Genomic DNA, 13,166 nt, shown 5'->3' with positions numbered 1-13,166 from the left:
CCGGATCCGGCCCGCGGGCCGTAGTTTGCCCACGGCTGGTCTAGTCACACTGGACGTCTTACCATTCTGTGACTATTGTACTGGTTCTCTTCTCAGGATATGTACCTATGCTGTTTCCTCAAACTAGAATGAACCCCTCCCCCATCTATCTAGATCTAACTCAAGAATCGCCTGCCCTATGAATTCTCTATGAAGGACCAGACAGAGTTAGCCATCCCTTCCTTTATGCATCAAAGTCCACACCTCTCCAATAGTAGATACCTCACTAGATCTAACTCCTTGTTTATGTCTCTCTTCCCCACTGGACTGTGAATTTCTTCAGGGCAGGTCTGTGTCTTACCCATGTTGGCCTTCCCAGGACCAGCACTACGCCTGGCACGTGGCCAGAGGGGAGGCCAGGGTTGATTTGGCTGATCTGATTGACCATGAGGATATCCTCTTCCTCCCTCATTACTTCTTCCATCCCCTCTGTCAAATGGGATGATCCCAGAGGGCACTCCAGTCAAGGGTGTATCAGTGGATTTCTCCTGCTGACTCATCCAAACAAGCTCTGAAGACCTGACCCATAGTAGACTCTCAATGAATACCTGTTAAATATTTGAATGATCAGCACCATTATTCTTTCTAATTAAGCTGCATTTTTTCTAAATCTTATCTTCCAGAGAATCCTGATATCTCTGAATCCCCATGATCTAACAACTTCCAGCACTTACTAGACATTAAATAAATGATAATAAATAAATGAATTATAAAGTGAAGTACTAGGATCATGTGCAATTCAGTGCTTCTTAAAAAGTACATGCACTCATTTTAATTTTTTACTCTGACACGTGGTGTGTTTACCAAACTTTTAAGAAGGGACTTTTCACTCAGAAATGGAATCTTGACAAATTGGTGATGACTGAAAACTTTTCTTGAAAACTTTATCTCTGACTAGAATGATTTTCCCCCTAGTTTCAGGCTCCTTTAGAACTAGAACTTTTAGGTTGCCTTGATCTCTCATAGCCAATATAACCTAATGTGTAACAACCATGATCCTCAAAGTAAGGACCATCTCTGTTTTTAAGTATAACTGCTCAATAAATGTGACTTTGAAGCATGTCATCTCTTCAGCATTTGCATAGACGAAGTGAAAGTGCTTGGTACTCTCTCTAGCCCACAGTGAACACTCAGTGAATACTTGGCTCATTGTCTGCTCGTTCCCACTCCGATCTAAAAGTGGCAGGTGAGAGCTGATGCCGCTGGAATTTCAGAGCAATGCCCATTTTTAGTTGAGGATGGTGGTATCTTTTCCTGAGCCACCGCATTCAGTTACAACCTGGCTGCGAGGGACTAATAAGATGCACCTTTTTTTTTTTTTTTTTTTTTTTTTTTTTTTTTTGCTAGACATAAGGCGAGTGGATAGAAACTTCAGGTTGGGAAGGATTTTGTCTTTCCCAAACTCTGGGGCAGTGTTTTGTGGTGGTGGTGTTTTTTCCTGATTGAAAACTTCTACCAGTAAACGTTGATGCATCCCCAAATATGCATAATTACATACTAATGTATCTGTACTTCTACAAAATTCGTCAACCATCAAAGGGATGCTATAAAAATGAATAAAAAATGCAATTTATGTTTTCTTCCCTCATCCCAATGGAATGTCTTATAACTTGCCCACTGGCTGCCGGGTTCCTTGCTCTGGAAGGCTGGGTGGGAAGAAGGTTCTCCAGGGTCAGGTCACTCAGTGAAAGTGGCTCCCGCTCACCCCTGGGCTCACTTCCTTCAATGAATTCTATCAAAATCAACAAGCTTTAAGCTTTGAAGGAAAAAAATTGGAATCCAGTGATAGAATGATGATTTAAAAGACTTTATTTCCAGCAGAACCAGCTTTTTATAGTCATGCTAAATGCTGTATTTCATTCCAAATGAAAAGAACTAACTCCTGATTATTCTGTAGGATAGAGAAAAGCAATAAAGCTGCAGTATATCCTAGAAGCATGTCAAAAGCGGCGTGGTAAGGAAAAGGAGAGTGTTATCTCACAAGGCCAGAAACACTGAACAAATTAATTTTCCATTCCAGGAAATCAGCAGCCATCAACACAGCACTTTGCAAAATATTTAAGATTTGTGATAATAACAAGTACTGCAGTGGCACTCCGTGTGGTTCTCCACTTTGACATTCCCCATTACTGTGGCCTAAAGGTGAACAAAACAAAGTCAGATAATTAGATAGATAGATAGATAGATAGATAGATAGATAGATAGACAATAGGCAAAATTAAAAACTGTTAAATAAAAATATCTGTAGCCAGCTGAGCTAAATAGATGCTTGCTAGATTTGCATTTTCTCCCATTCTGATATTTTGACTCTAAAAGGAGAGTGCACACAATGTGCATGGTGTAAGCATCATACTCTCTCCCAATCCGCCCCTCACTACCTCTGCCCCTATTCTCTTCATTCTAAATAAAACCAGCCTGTACCCACAGGGTTGCTGACTCTTTGATTAAAAAGGACAAATGCAACCCCTCCCACCATTAATGCCCAACAAGGATGTGTCATTAGATGCCTCTGACATTAAACCCCATGAATATGCACTGGGGACATTTCTTCGGTTAGACTGTTAGAAAGCTTCTGGAGCCCTTTAGGTCCTCACCTTGGTAAATGCTTTGGCCACACAGCATGTGGCTTCTGAGGTGATGTTCTTAGGGACCAACATCGTCTTCTTGGACCTTGCTGGAGTGGGGTACGCTCTGGAGAAGCAGCAGCCCATGCATTGGTAAATTGGGGCACCCAGCTTGGAGAAGTATTTGTTTTCCTTTAGCTTGCATTCTGGGCAAACTATTGCCAAAAAGAAAAAGAAAAGGCAAAGAATAAAATAATATGAACACAATTCAAATAGAAACTATAAATTTTTCCTTATTATGGCATGGTATATAGTCTTTTTTCCATTGGGACTAGAATAAATAAATACTTTTTGAATACTATATATGTAATCTTCATACATAATAACTAATTATATGAATTAGAGTTATTTTGTGGGAAAACAATTTTGACAGATATTCATGGAAAATCTCAACAGCAGCAGTCTCTCTCTCTCCCCGCATGACCTCTCTATCCTAGTACTAATGGTATGCCTATAAGGAAACACAGTTTGATAAATGAAAACATCATGCTCATCTGAAAGGAGAATTTTGCCCAAAGGCAAACTATTTTCCCCTTTAAAATCTACTATTGTTCTTTCCAAAAGAAACTCCAAATATTGATAGAGAAAACTATGCCAGATTTAAGCAAGTTTGGTGAGAGCAGAGAGCCTGATATTAGAGGGGACATCTGCATGCAGGATCTGGGATTAAAATATTACCACTTGTCTAGAGAAAAACTCGAACCAATAGTAGCTCACAATTTCAAAGCAGATGGAAATATATCAGCTACTCTATAAAATGTTTCAAACAATACAGCAAAACAAATTTACTGCATAAAAAATGATTTTGCTTTTCTCACTCATTAACTGCTGTGAGACTTCATCTTTCTCAAGTCTTCCAGGAGAAATGTAAAAAAAAAAAAAAACCCACCAAAACTGAGCTAAATTGAATAAGAAACATTTTCTGCTTATAAAACTCAGATAAAGAATAATCAGGAATGTATTTCAGATGAAAATATACAGGCTGCTATTTAAATAGATATGTAAGATATCATTTTCATTAGAACATAATTTAATTTATGTTCACAATCTGCAAGTTCCTGGATATGTATCCAGCAGCCAGGATTTACCACATGTGAAAAGGAGGTAGATATATAATTAGTGGAGTTATTGATGTACATCTGGTTTTCTTATTACTGCAAATGCAAGTTAGGTCACACACCCTGCATTGTAAACTCTCCATCAGGAAAGGAATGGAGAATGTGCAGAAACACAAACAATGTGGCCAGAATGACAGCTGCGTGCTTTCTGTAGTAATCCATGGCTCTTCTGCAAAACAGGATGGGGGGAAAAGTTAACTCTAAAATTGGCTTATCAGTCATAACAACAATCAGTAGTTTTAACAGTGCTACTAATAACAGTCATCAGGGCCTGGATCCCTCTGCTTACAGCTCCCACATACGCTTAAGTCATGTATAAAACAACAATTTGTCTTTTGGGAAGAGGTGGAAATTTGCATCTTCTCATTTCTCACATCAACTGGTAGAATCGGGCTTAATGACAGCAACAATAAATTTTCCTTTTTAAATGTCCTGTAAAGAAGCCTCACTGTCCTTATTTGTAGTTAGTGTTGGGGAGGGAGATGAGGGGTGTCGCACAAGGGATCCTTGTGGTGATGGGACAGCTCTGTATCTTGAAGTGGTAGTTGTCACACTAATCTATACATGGGTAAAATTTCATAGAACTACACACACACACACACACACAATGTTAGTGAAATCTGAATAAGTTTTGTGGGTTGTACCAATGTCAGTTTCCTGGCTTTCTCATTGTACTATGTAATTAAGCAAGGTATTATCATTGAAAAAACTGGCGAACGGGTATCCAGGACTTCCCTGTACATTTTTTGCAACTTCCTCTAAGTCTATACTTATTCAAAACAAAAAGTTAAAAAAAAAAAGACATTTCTGAATGAAATTTAAAAATGCATGTGAGTCAAAACTTATAGTTATTTTTTCATGTAGACTGACATATAAGACCATGGTTTTGCTAGATGTTTATATCTCATAAGAATGATTTGTCAAATAGTAAAACTAACAGTTTATAATACAGAAAAATAGGCTGTATGAGTGCAGATAAGGCTAAAACATATGCACATCATTTCTATCTGATGTATGTACTTATACACAAGTAACTATTGGTTTTATCTTCATCCATAATTAACAAATAAATATTCTAAGTCAGTGGTTCTCAAAGTGTGATTTGGGGGCCCTAAACACTTTCAGTGGTCTGAGAGGTTAAAATGATTTTCATAATAATACTAAGCTGCTGTTCGCCTTTTTCACTCTGATCCTCTCGTGTGTGTTCAAAGAAATTTTCTAGAGCTTACATGGTGTGATATTATAACAGACTAAGTAAAGAAACACATACGAATGTAGTTATGTTCTATTGGGCCAGTCTTTTTTAAATTTTTGCAAAAAGATGAAACAATGCCACTCTTCTCATTGTTTTTTGTTTGTTTGTTTTGGAAATTGTCATTTTTATTATAAATATATGTTATTTGCGTTAACATGTGATGGGTTTGATGTTCTTGCTCTTAAAAGAATAAGTATTTTGAAACTTTTACTGATATAATTTCTAAATCAGTAAATATTGATGAATATAACTTAATTTTAAAAAGATATTTGGGCTCTTCAATAATTTTTAAGAGCATAAACAGGTCTTGAGACCAAATAGTTTGAGAGCCACTGCTTAAGTGATGTACAAAGCCACAAGGAAAATTTCAGAATTAAAAGTGGTTTCCTTTTTAAACTTGCACCACTTTTGTGCTTTGATATTGCAGCTCATATATTATGAAAATTCAGCATTATGCAGTGAACATATATCAGAATTAATTCAGGAAAAAACATTTATAACAAGATTGCTGAATGTGAAAGCATAAAGTCAATCCACATTTTAGAATTTGCTTTATGATAAAGGAAAGAGAAGATTGAAAAGAACAGCACCCAAGTCCGTATTGCTGAACAACAGAAACAGCTTTGTCTTAATTTAAAAATAAGTAAATAAATAAGATTAACCAAGCAGAAAAGGACTAACCCTTAAATTCTAGGTGTTTTTGAAAACATTTTTAAAAATGTTTTTATCATGCTAATCACCTTTATGTCTTTTTGTTTTGGAACTGAAAGAAAAACATTATAAACCAGGGCAGGAAAAATAGTATTCAGCTGAGATTTATGCTATTTTGAAAAATATGCACAATCTAAATCAGATTTGCTAACCACAGCCTCTTAGTATTCTGAGTAGACACCACAGACTCTCTGCATTCAACCCCTCAGTCCATTTCTAACGTCCACTGAACATGCCCTGAGCTCCTGCCACCTGCCACATCAGGATGACGTGAATCCAAGAAACTGTGTTTTCTCAACTTGTCCTGTACAGCCTTTCTTCCCTCTCAGAGCCCATCTACCTCAGAGTCCTTTAAGGAGCTGCCCATGTATATATATATCCACACACATATACATATGAGGTACAAAGATAGACACACCACTTTTTGATGTGCGAGTGTCTATCTTGGCAGAGGGAATGTAGGCTGACAGATATTTTTGTGGCCATCTTTGGAAAGTACAACCTGCCATAGCAGTAAAACCTCATGGGCAATGAATAGTGCGGGGACTTCTCTTTGAAGCGCCTCTGCTCTGTTTGTATCACACACAAAAATCCTTAAAAAGTGCCAGGATTGAGAAATCTATAATCTTGGCCTATCCCATTATTGAAAAACCTCAAGGCAAATTTGATGTGTGTTTTTTACATTAGATAGAAAAATAGGTGTGTATGTGTGTACATATACCTATATATAAAGATTGTTCCAAGGAGACCGTAAGTGTTCTGGTGCAATGTGACACCCTGCCCTTCACTTACAAAGATGCTGCCATTGGTCCCCACTGCCAGAGAGGGAGGTTTTCCGTTTTTCTGATGGTGTGATAGATGGGGTGACTCATCTCTACTCTCCATACCAGGAAGCCCAGCTTACTCATAGCACATTTTTTTAGATGACTGCTAGGATAACAGGCATAATTCTTTAACAAAACAGATTAAATCTAACTGACTTCTAGAGGGTTAACCTAATAGTTCACCTCATTACCTCATCTAACCCAGCTAGCTACCAAGGAGGGGAAGAGTAGGCACCTCCAGAGAACAGCAATTAATGAAAGGGAACCTTGAAAGTTCAGCCTTTAATCCCCAGCATACTGTCTGGCATGAGATAAGTATTCAATAATTGTTATAATGGGGAGCATAAGACATTTTGGGGGCTAGCAATCTGAATTAGTCCCAGTAACCTGCTTTCTACTGCACTCTCTTGCTAGCCGATAATTAACTCCATTTGTGAAAGAATATAGGAGACTAGCAGGAACTCTGTACCTAAGTTAATTAATATCCCTAATGCACATTCTTGTTAGCCTATAGTCTAGTCACTGCCCCTTCTTAATTATCTGGTCTGTCCTTGGTTCCTCCCATGTCAGGTATCTTCTGGTTATCTGAGCTATGCTGTGCTCAAGGCTGCAAGCTTTCTGCAAGATATCTGCTGAGCACAATAAATCTTTCTCTGCCCCGTTTTATTCTCTTTAACCCTTCTAATATATAGAGAGAGAAAATCTCATTGTCCAGGTTGTTTAGGGTCTGGATCTTAGGGTCCCCTGAACCAGCAGTGCTGCTTTAATAAAGACTTTTTCCTGAACTTCACAGTGTCCGACTGTCACTTCCTCACCAATTTCATAAATTCCATAATTCCATTACAGTTAAACAGAAAATAGGCCTGTAAGTTTTAGCATCTTTCCTGGTCCAGAGAAGACAGCAATAGTTCAGCCTGATGAAAGGTTTGAAGATGGAAAGTCACAAGGGAGAGTAGAATGTTTGAGATCCTCCTTTCCACCACCAACTGCGGAGCAGACCCCTGAGCAGGCTCACCTCTGCCTCCCACCAAGTGATCACCTCTGTCTCTGGGTGCACGAATTTAAAGAGTTTGGGGTCCGTGGTCAGGAAATTCAGCTTGGAATGGCCATGTCTACTAGTTTTCTTTACTCATGCACTCTAGTTGCAGTGAGTGAGTTTTTACCTCGTTCTGTGGCATGTTTTGAACCACCAGTCTGGCAGGGAGTGTCTCCATCATTCCATGCTCCAGCCCCCAACTTCAATAATCCTCCTCCAGGTTCCTAGTTTTTCCAAAAAGCCCTTCAAACATTGTTCCCAGGCACTAGAGTGACCTTGAGACCTATTAACACCTTCACTGATAGTTTTCTCCAAGGTAGATAGGGAATATCTGAGAGATTGGGGAGATGGATTAGGAGAGCCTCGTCAACACTCCCAAGATCCATCTCAAATCCCTCATCCATTCTTTGATATGGAGAATTAGTGTTCTCTTTCTTATAAAAAGATGAGTTTAGGCCGAAACCGGTTTGGCTCAGTGGATGGAGCGTCGGCCTGCGGAGGGGGGGGGGGGGGGGGGTGTCCCGGGTTCGATTCCGGTCGGGGGTGTGTGCCTGGGTTGCGGGCACATCCCCAGTGGGGGATGTGCGGGAGGCAGCTGATCGATGTTTCTCTCTCATCGATGTTTCTAGCTCTCTATCTCTCTCCCTTCCTCTCTGTGAAAAATCAATAAAATATATTTTAAAAAGATGAGTTTAGGGTAATTTGACAAGCGTTCAGTGTTGTTAAGTGCCAAATTTAAGATCCAAATTGAACACTTGGAAGATTTAGAAACTTGGAATAATTACCTACTACATGTCAGGCACTGTGCCAAAGTATAAGTAATACAAATATGAATGTTTCCTGCTATCTGACCCAGATACAAAAGCAAATAACTACAAGGTAAAGTGATGAATGCTATAATAAATGCATCTGTAGACACTGAGAGCCTTGATAGTCTGGGTACATGAAGATGGAGAGATGAAAAACTAATGAGAACAAAGAACATGTATTTTATTGTTTTGACATTTGTGCAGGACCTTCATGTATTCAGTCGTCCTCATAATTTCCCCAGAAAGTAGAGGACAAATAGTTTGTCCCCAAAGTGCCCTGGTATCCAGAGGAAAATAAGGCCAAGTGAAATCACACAAGTTCAACAGCAGTATTTGGATTAGGATTTCTGCTTATCCATCACTTAATACTGTTTTGTGCCTTCACAAAATTTTAAAAGGGAGCCAACTTGTTTTCCAGATGAAATAGAGAGAAAAGAAGTGAAAAAGGAGTCCCATGACAAGGGAAATACACAGCATAGCTTATACAGCATAGCTATGCATTCACAAACGGGTGTTCCATAAAGAAGAACAGAACAAAAGATGACCTTAAAATATTTATTTTAGCCGGAACCGGTTTGGCTCAGTGGATAGAGCGTCGGCCTGCGGACTGAAAGGTCCCAGGTTCGATTCCAGTCAAGGGCATGTACCTGGGTTGCGGGCACATCCCCAGTGGGAGATGTGCAGGAGGCAGCTGATCGATGTTTCTCTCTCATCGATGTTTCTAACTCTCTATCTCTCTCCCTTCCTCTCTGTAAAAAATCAATAAAATATATTTTAAAAAATATATATTTATTTTAAAAAATAAATTAAAACAGGCAGTATCTAGAAGAAAACTGAAAGGTTCATAGAATTATAAAAATGATTTCAATTTCTTTATGACCATTCTTATAATAATCACGTTTTGCAAAGTTTTTTTTTTAATTAACTAAATTTAAGGGACTTATAATAAGATATTTACTCTCTACCTTAATTGTTATTTAAAGGCACTTTGCAATGTTTACATAATCTTGTAATGCAAGTCTTGGTTTTTCTATCACCCTTCTGGTTTTCCAAGCACATCAGCATTTTTTAAAATTGTCTTCATACTAAATCAATAAAAAATGTTGATAGGACAAACTCTATGCAACATGAAACATTGTTTTAAATGAGAAATTCAAAGGTTTATTGTTTTAAAATACCCAATTTTTAAAATTAACATCATTTCAGTAACATATACTTATCAGGAATGAAATATTGGATAGTGTCAATTTGTCACTCAGAAAAATAAAACATCCAAAGGCCAATAAAGTTTTATGTGGAGGATTATTATGGTAATATAAGTCTCTATCTTGTGACTTTTTAAATTTGTGCACCATATTTTGTTGTGTTTATTTGAGCTACTTTCAGGCAATCTTTTGATACACCAAGTACCATTCTTAGTTAAAAGCACTAAAGCATAAAAACATATTTGACTTTCCTTGAAGTCTTTCAATAATAGAAGAGACAAACCGGGATTATAGATTTCTCAATCCTGTTACCTTACAAGGATTTTAATTCTGTGATAAAACCAGAGCAGAGGAGCTACAAAGAGAAGCCTCCTTGTTGTTCAGTTGCCTGTAAGTTTTCAATGCTTTGTATTTCCCAAAAGTGGCCACAAAAATATTTCTTAGCCTTTATTTCCTCTGCAGTATGAGCATGCCACTTCCATATCAAAAAGTGGAATGTCTATCTTTGTACCCCCACTTGGTCCAGGTGGGCCCTATGACTATTTAGGCCAATAGGATATGGGAGGGGAAACACTGGGCCAATAGAATTTGGAAGGACCAACACTGGGCCAATAGAAAATGGCAGGAGACCTGGAATTTTCTTCTTCCATCTCTCGGAAGTCAGTTACCATGTAAGAAGTGCTACTACTCTGAGACCATCATAGGATAAAAAGGCTAAGCCACATGGAGAGGCCTGAAGAATGACATGCCACATGGGAAGCAATGAGTGAAGAAACCATCCAGGATGACCAGTCCAGTTGAGCCTTCAGATGACTCCAGCCCCAGCCACTATCTGGTCACAAATGCATGAGAAACGCATGTTAAGAACTGCCTGGATGAGCCTAGTCCACCCATAGAACCTTGAGAGATAACAAACAATAACTTGTTTTACCCACTAAGCTTTTGGGTAGTTTGTTACACAACAGGAACAACTGCTCTCTCTTATAACAAAAACTTCTCCTCCAGCATCTGAGATACGGGATCCCAATCTTACCTCTCTACTTTTCTCCTGATACTTTCTCCCTGTGAAGTGGTATTTATAGAACACCTATTCAAATAACCTATTAGGGGAAATGTAATAAAATGTGGGGAAAAAATTAGACTTAGCATTTTACACAGTATCTGCAATACTGAATTTGGTAATAATAACTTATACCTTGATTATTGATAGAAGAACTATCAGTAACAATATAAGCAGATGACACCATTTTACTAGCAGAAAGTAACAATAATTTGAAATGACTTCTGATGAAAGTTAAAGAAGTAAGTGCCAAAGCAGGACTGCATTTGAACATCAAGAAGACAAATATCATGACCACAGAAGAAATACACAACTTTAACATCTATAATAATAAAAGCATAATATGCTTATTAGACCAGACAGCCGAATGACCTTCCAGATGTCATTCTGGACATCATTCCAGATGAAGCTGCCATGGTGGGGGCCGAGGGAGAGGCAGTTAGGGGTGATCAGGCAGGCAGGCAGAGTGGTTAGGGGCAATCAGGCAGACAGGTGAGCGGTTAGGGGCAATCAGGCGGGCAGGCATAGTGGTTAGGGGTGATGAGGAGGCATGCAGAGTGGTTAGGGGCGTTCAGGCAGGCAGGCAGGCAGGCAGGCAGGGGAGTGGTTAGGATACAGCAGTCCCAGGTTGACAGAGGGATGTCCGAGGGGTCCCGGATTGTGAGAGGGTGCAGGCCGAGCTGAATGACCTCCCCCCACTGCACGAATTTCGTGCACTGGACCTCTAGTAGACAATAAAGATATTGAAATTGCTAAAGATTTTATTTGCCTTGGTTCAGTCATTAATTCAAATGGAGACTGCAGCAGGAAATCAAGACAAGGCTGAGATAGGAAGGGCAGCAGTGGAAGAATTAAGAAAGAACACCAAGAAACTCTTTTTGAACAAAGCAATCAGACTTGGGCAAGTGATTTCGAATGGCAAGGTCACCAGTGATAGTTGGAGAAATACTACTGACTCTTATTTTTGTAGCATTTTATGAAAAAAAAATGGAAACGATGTTGTTCAAGAGATTTCAGTATTGTTATTCAAATCTAGACAAGAACATCTTTTCAAAACATATCAGGATCTATGTCATTTAGCTGAACAGGTGAGCTGCTTTATCAGTGGGCGGCTTCCTCAGTTATGCGTCATTTAAAAACTGATGATAAAACAATATCAGCAACTTACATAATGTCTACTTGCCCTCTGCCTGACCCCTGGAAGCCACTCAGAAGAATGCCTTTCAAATGACTCCAGTATTTCTTGAGGAAATTTTTTAGATACTGACAGGCACTCACACATCTCAGCAGGAGACATTTGGTTTCTGGCTTCTGTTAGATAACATCTTAGGCTGTGATCATAGACCACAATATTACAGACTTCCTCCCAGTTCAATCATGAGTGCTGGAAAGAGAATGTGTAAACGCCTCTCCCTCTTTTTACTAAGGTGTATGCACAGCTCCCCTACATTCTCAAATATTTTACTCCTCACTCAATTAAAATCCCCCAATTTTTTTTCCTTTTACTTTACCTTCCTCTGGACTTTTTGCAGGATGTGTTCAGGATAGTTGATTGTGGGTCTGAAGAATTTTAGCTTCGTTTTGTGGTTTCTCAGTAACTGCAGTTAAACAAAGTCCTCACCTGCTTTTATACCAGCAGAGAAATAAAAACTGCATGTTCCCACCCGCATCTAAGCCCAGGGATCAACAGTAAAATCTACCTAATGACTAAATGGTACTCCGAGTAATTACCATGACATCAATTTGATCTTATCTTGTTTCAACCCTTAGATCATTTTTTAGTTTTGAGCCATTTTCAGGCGGTGATGACCTCAAGGTCAGCCTATGAAACGAGAGCACGCAGTCATTTTCTACGTAATTTTATCGGGACTTACACACAACATCCTGAAAGTTGACACTTTCCTGTAAACAAGACCCTACTGGTCTGACATTTAATTAGCTAAGTACCTGATGTTTACTTAAAGCAGGAGAAGAGCTGTAAATTTCAGATCAGATACAAAGCATTGTCAGGAGTGCAACACGATTCCAGTAGGAAAAAGAAAAATAAAACACATGCCTGTTTAGACTTTTCAAAAATCAAAGGTATATCTGGATTTAATAAGGATGCAGGGAGAAGGAATGATGCAGTTCTGAGAAGGACTAGTTGTGGCTCAACATTTGTGCCTTGTTCCCCCCTCTTTTTTTTTTTTAATATATTTTATTGATTTTTTACAGAGAGGAAGGGAGAGAGATAGAGAGTTAGAAACATCGATGAGAGAGAAACATCGATCAGCTGCCTCCTGCACATCTCCCACTGGGGATGTGCCCGCAACCCAGGTACATGCCCTTGACTGGAATCGAACCTGGGACCTTTCAGTCCGCAGGCCGACGCTCTATCCACTGAGCCAAACCGGTTTCGGCGCCCCCTCTTATTTCACTTTTGTAAAGGTCAGTTTCTTCCTAAGCAGAAGATCAACGTGTTGTGGCTTGTCAGCTGTGGGACATT

At 39.0% G+C, this 13,166-nt stretch overlaps 1 protein-coding gene across 1 annotated transcript; it reads right to left on the bottom strand.

The window, feature by feature from the left end:
- Positions 1 to 1,830: 1,830 nt before the first annotated feature.
- Positions 1,831 to 12,506, bottom strand: CGA (glycoprotein hormones, alpha polypeptide). Its single transcript, XM_036317526.1, has 4 exons — positions 12,193 to 12,506; positions 3,844 to 3,950; positions 2,634 to 2,818; positions 1,831 to 2,175 (listed from the first exon to the last, which is right to left on the bottom strand). The coding sequence occupies exons 2-4, from the start codon at positions 3,941 to 3,943 to the stop codon at positions 2,098 to 2,100; spliced, it is 363 nt and encodes a 120-aa protein (XP_036173419.1). The 5' UTR covers positions 3,944 to 3,950; positions 12,193 to 12,506; the 3' UTR covers positions 1,831 to 2,097.
- Between the last annotated feature and the right edge of the window lie 660 nt (positions 12,507 to 13,166).

Source organism: Myotis myotis, unplaced genomic scaffold, assembly GCF_014108235.1.
Source record: "Myotis myotis isolate mMyoMyo1 unplaced genomic scaffold, mMyoMyo1.p scaffold_m19_p_7, whole genome shotgun sequence".
Taxonomy (NCBI): domain Eukaryota; kingdom Metazoa; phylum Chordata; class Mammalia; order Chiroptera; family Vespertilionidae; genus Myotis; species Myotis myotis.
This window is presented reverse-complemented; position numbering and strand designations above follow the sequence as displayed.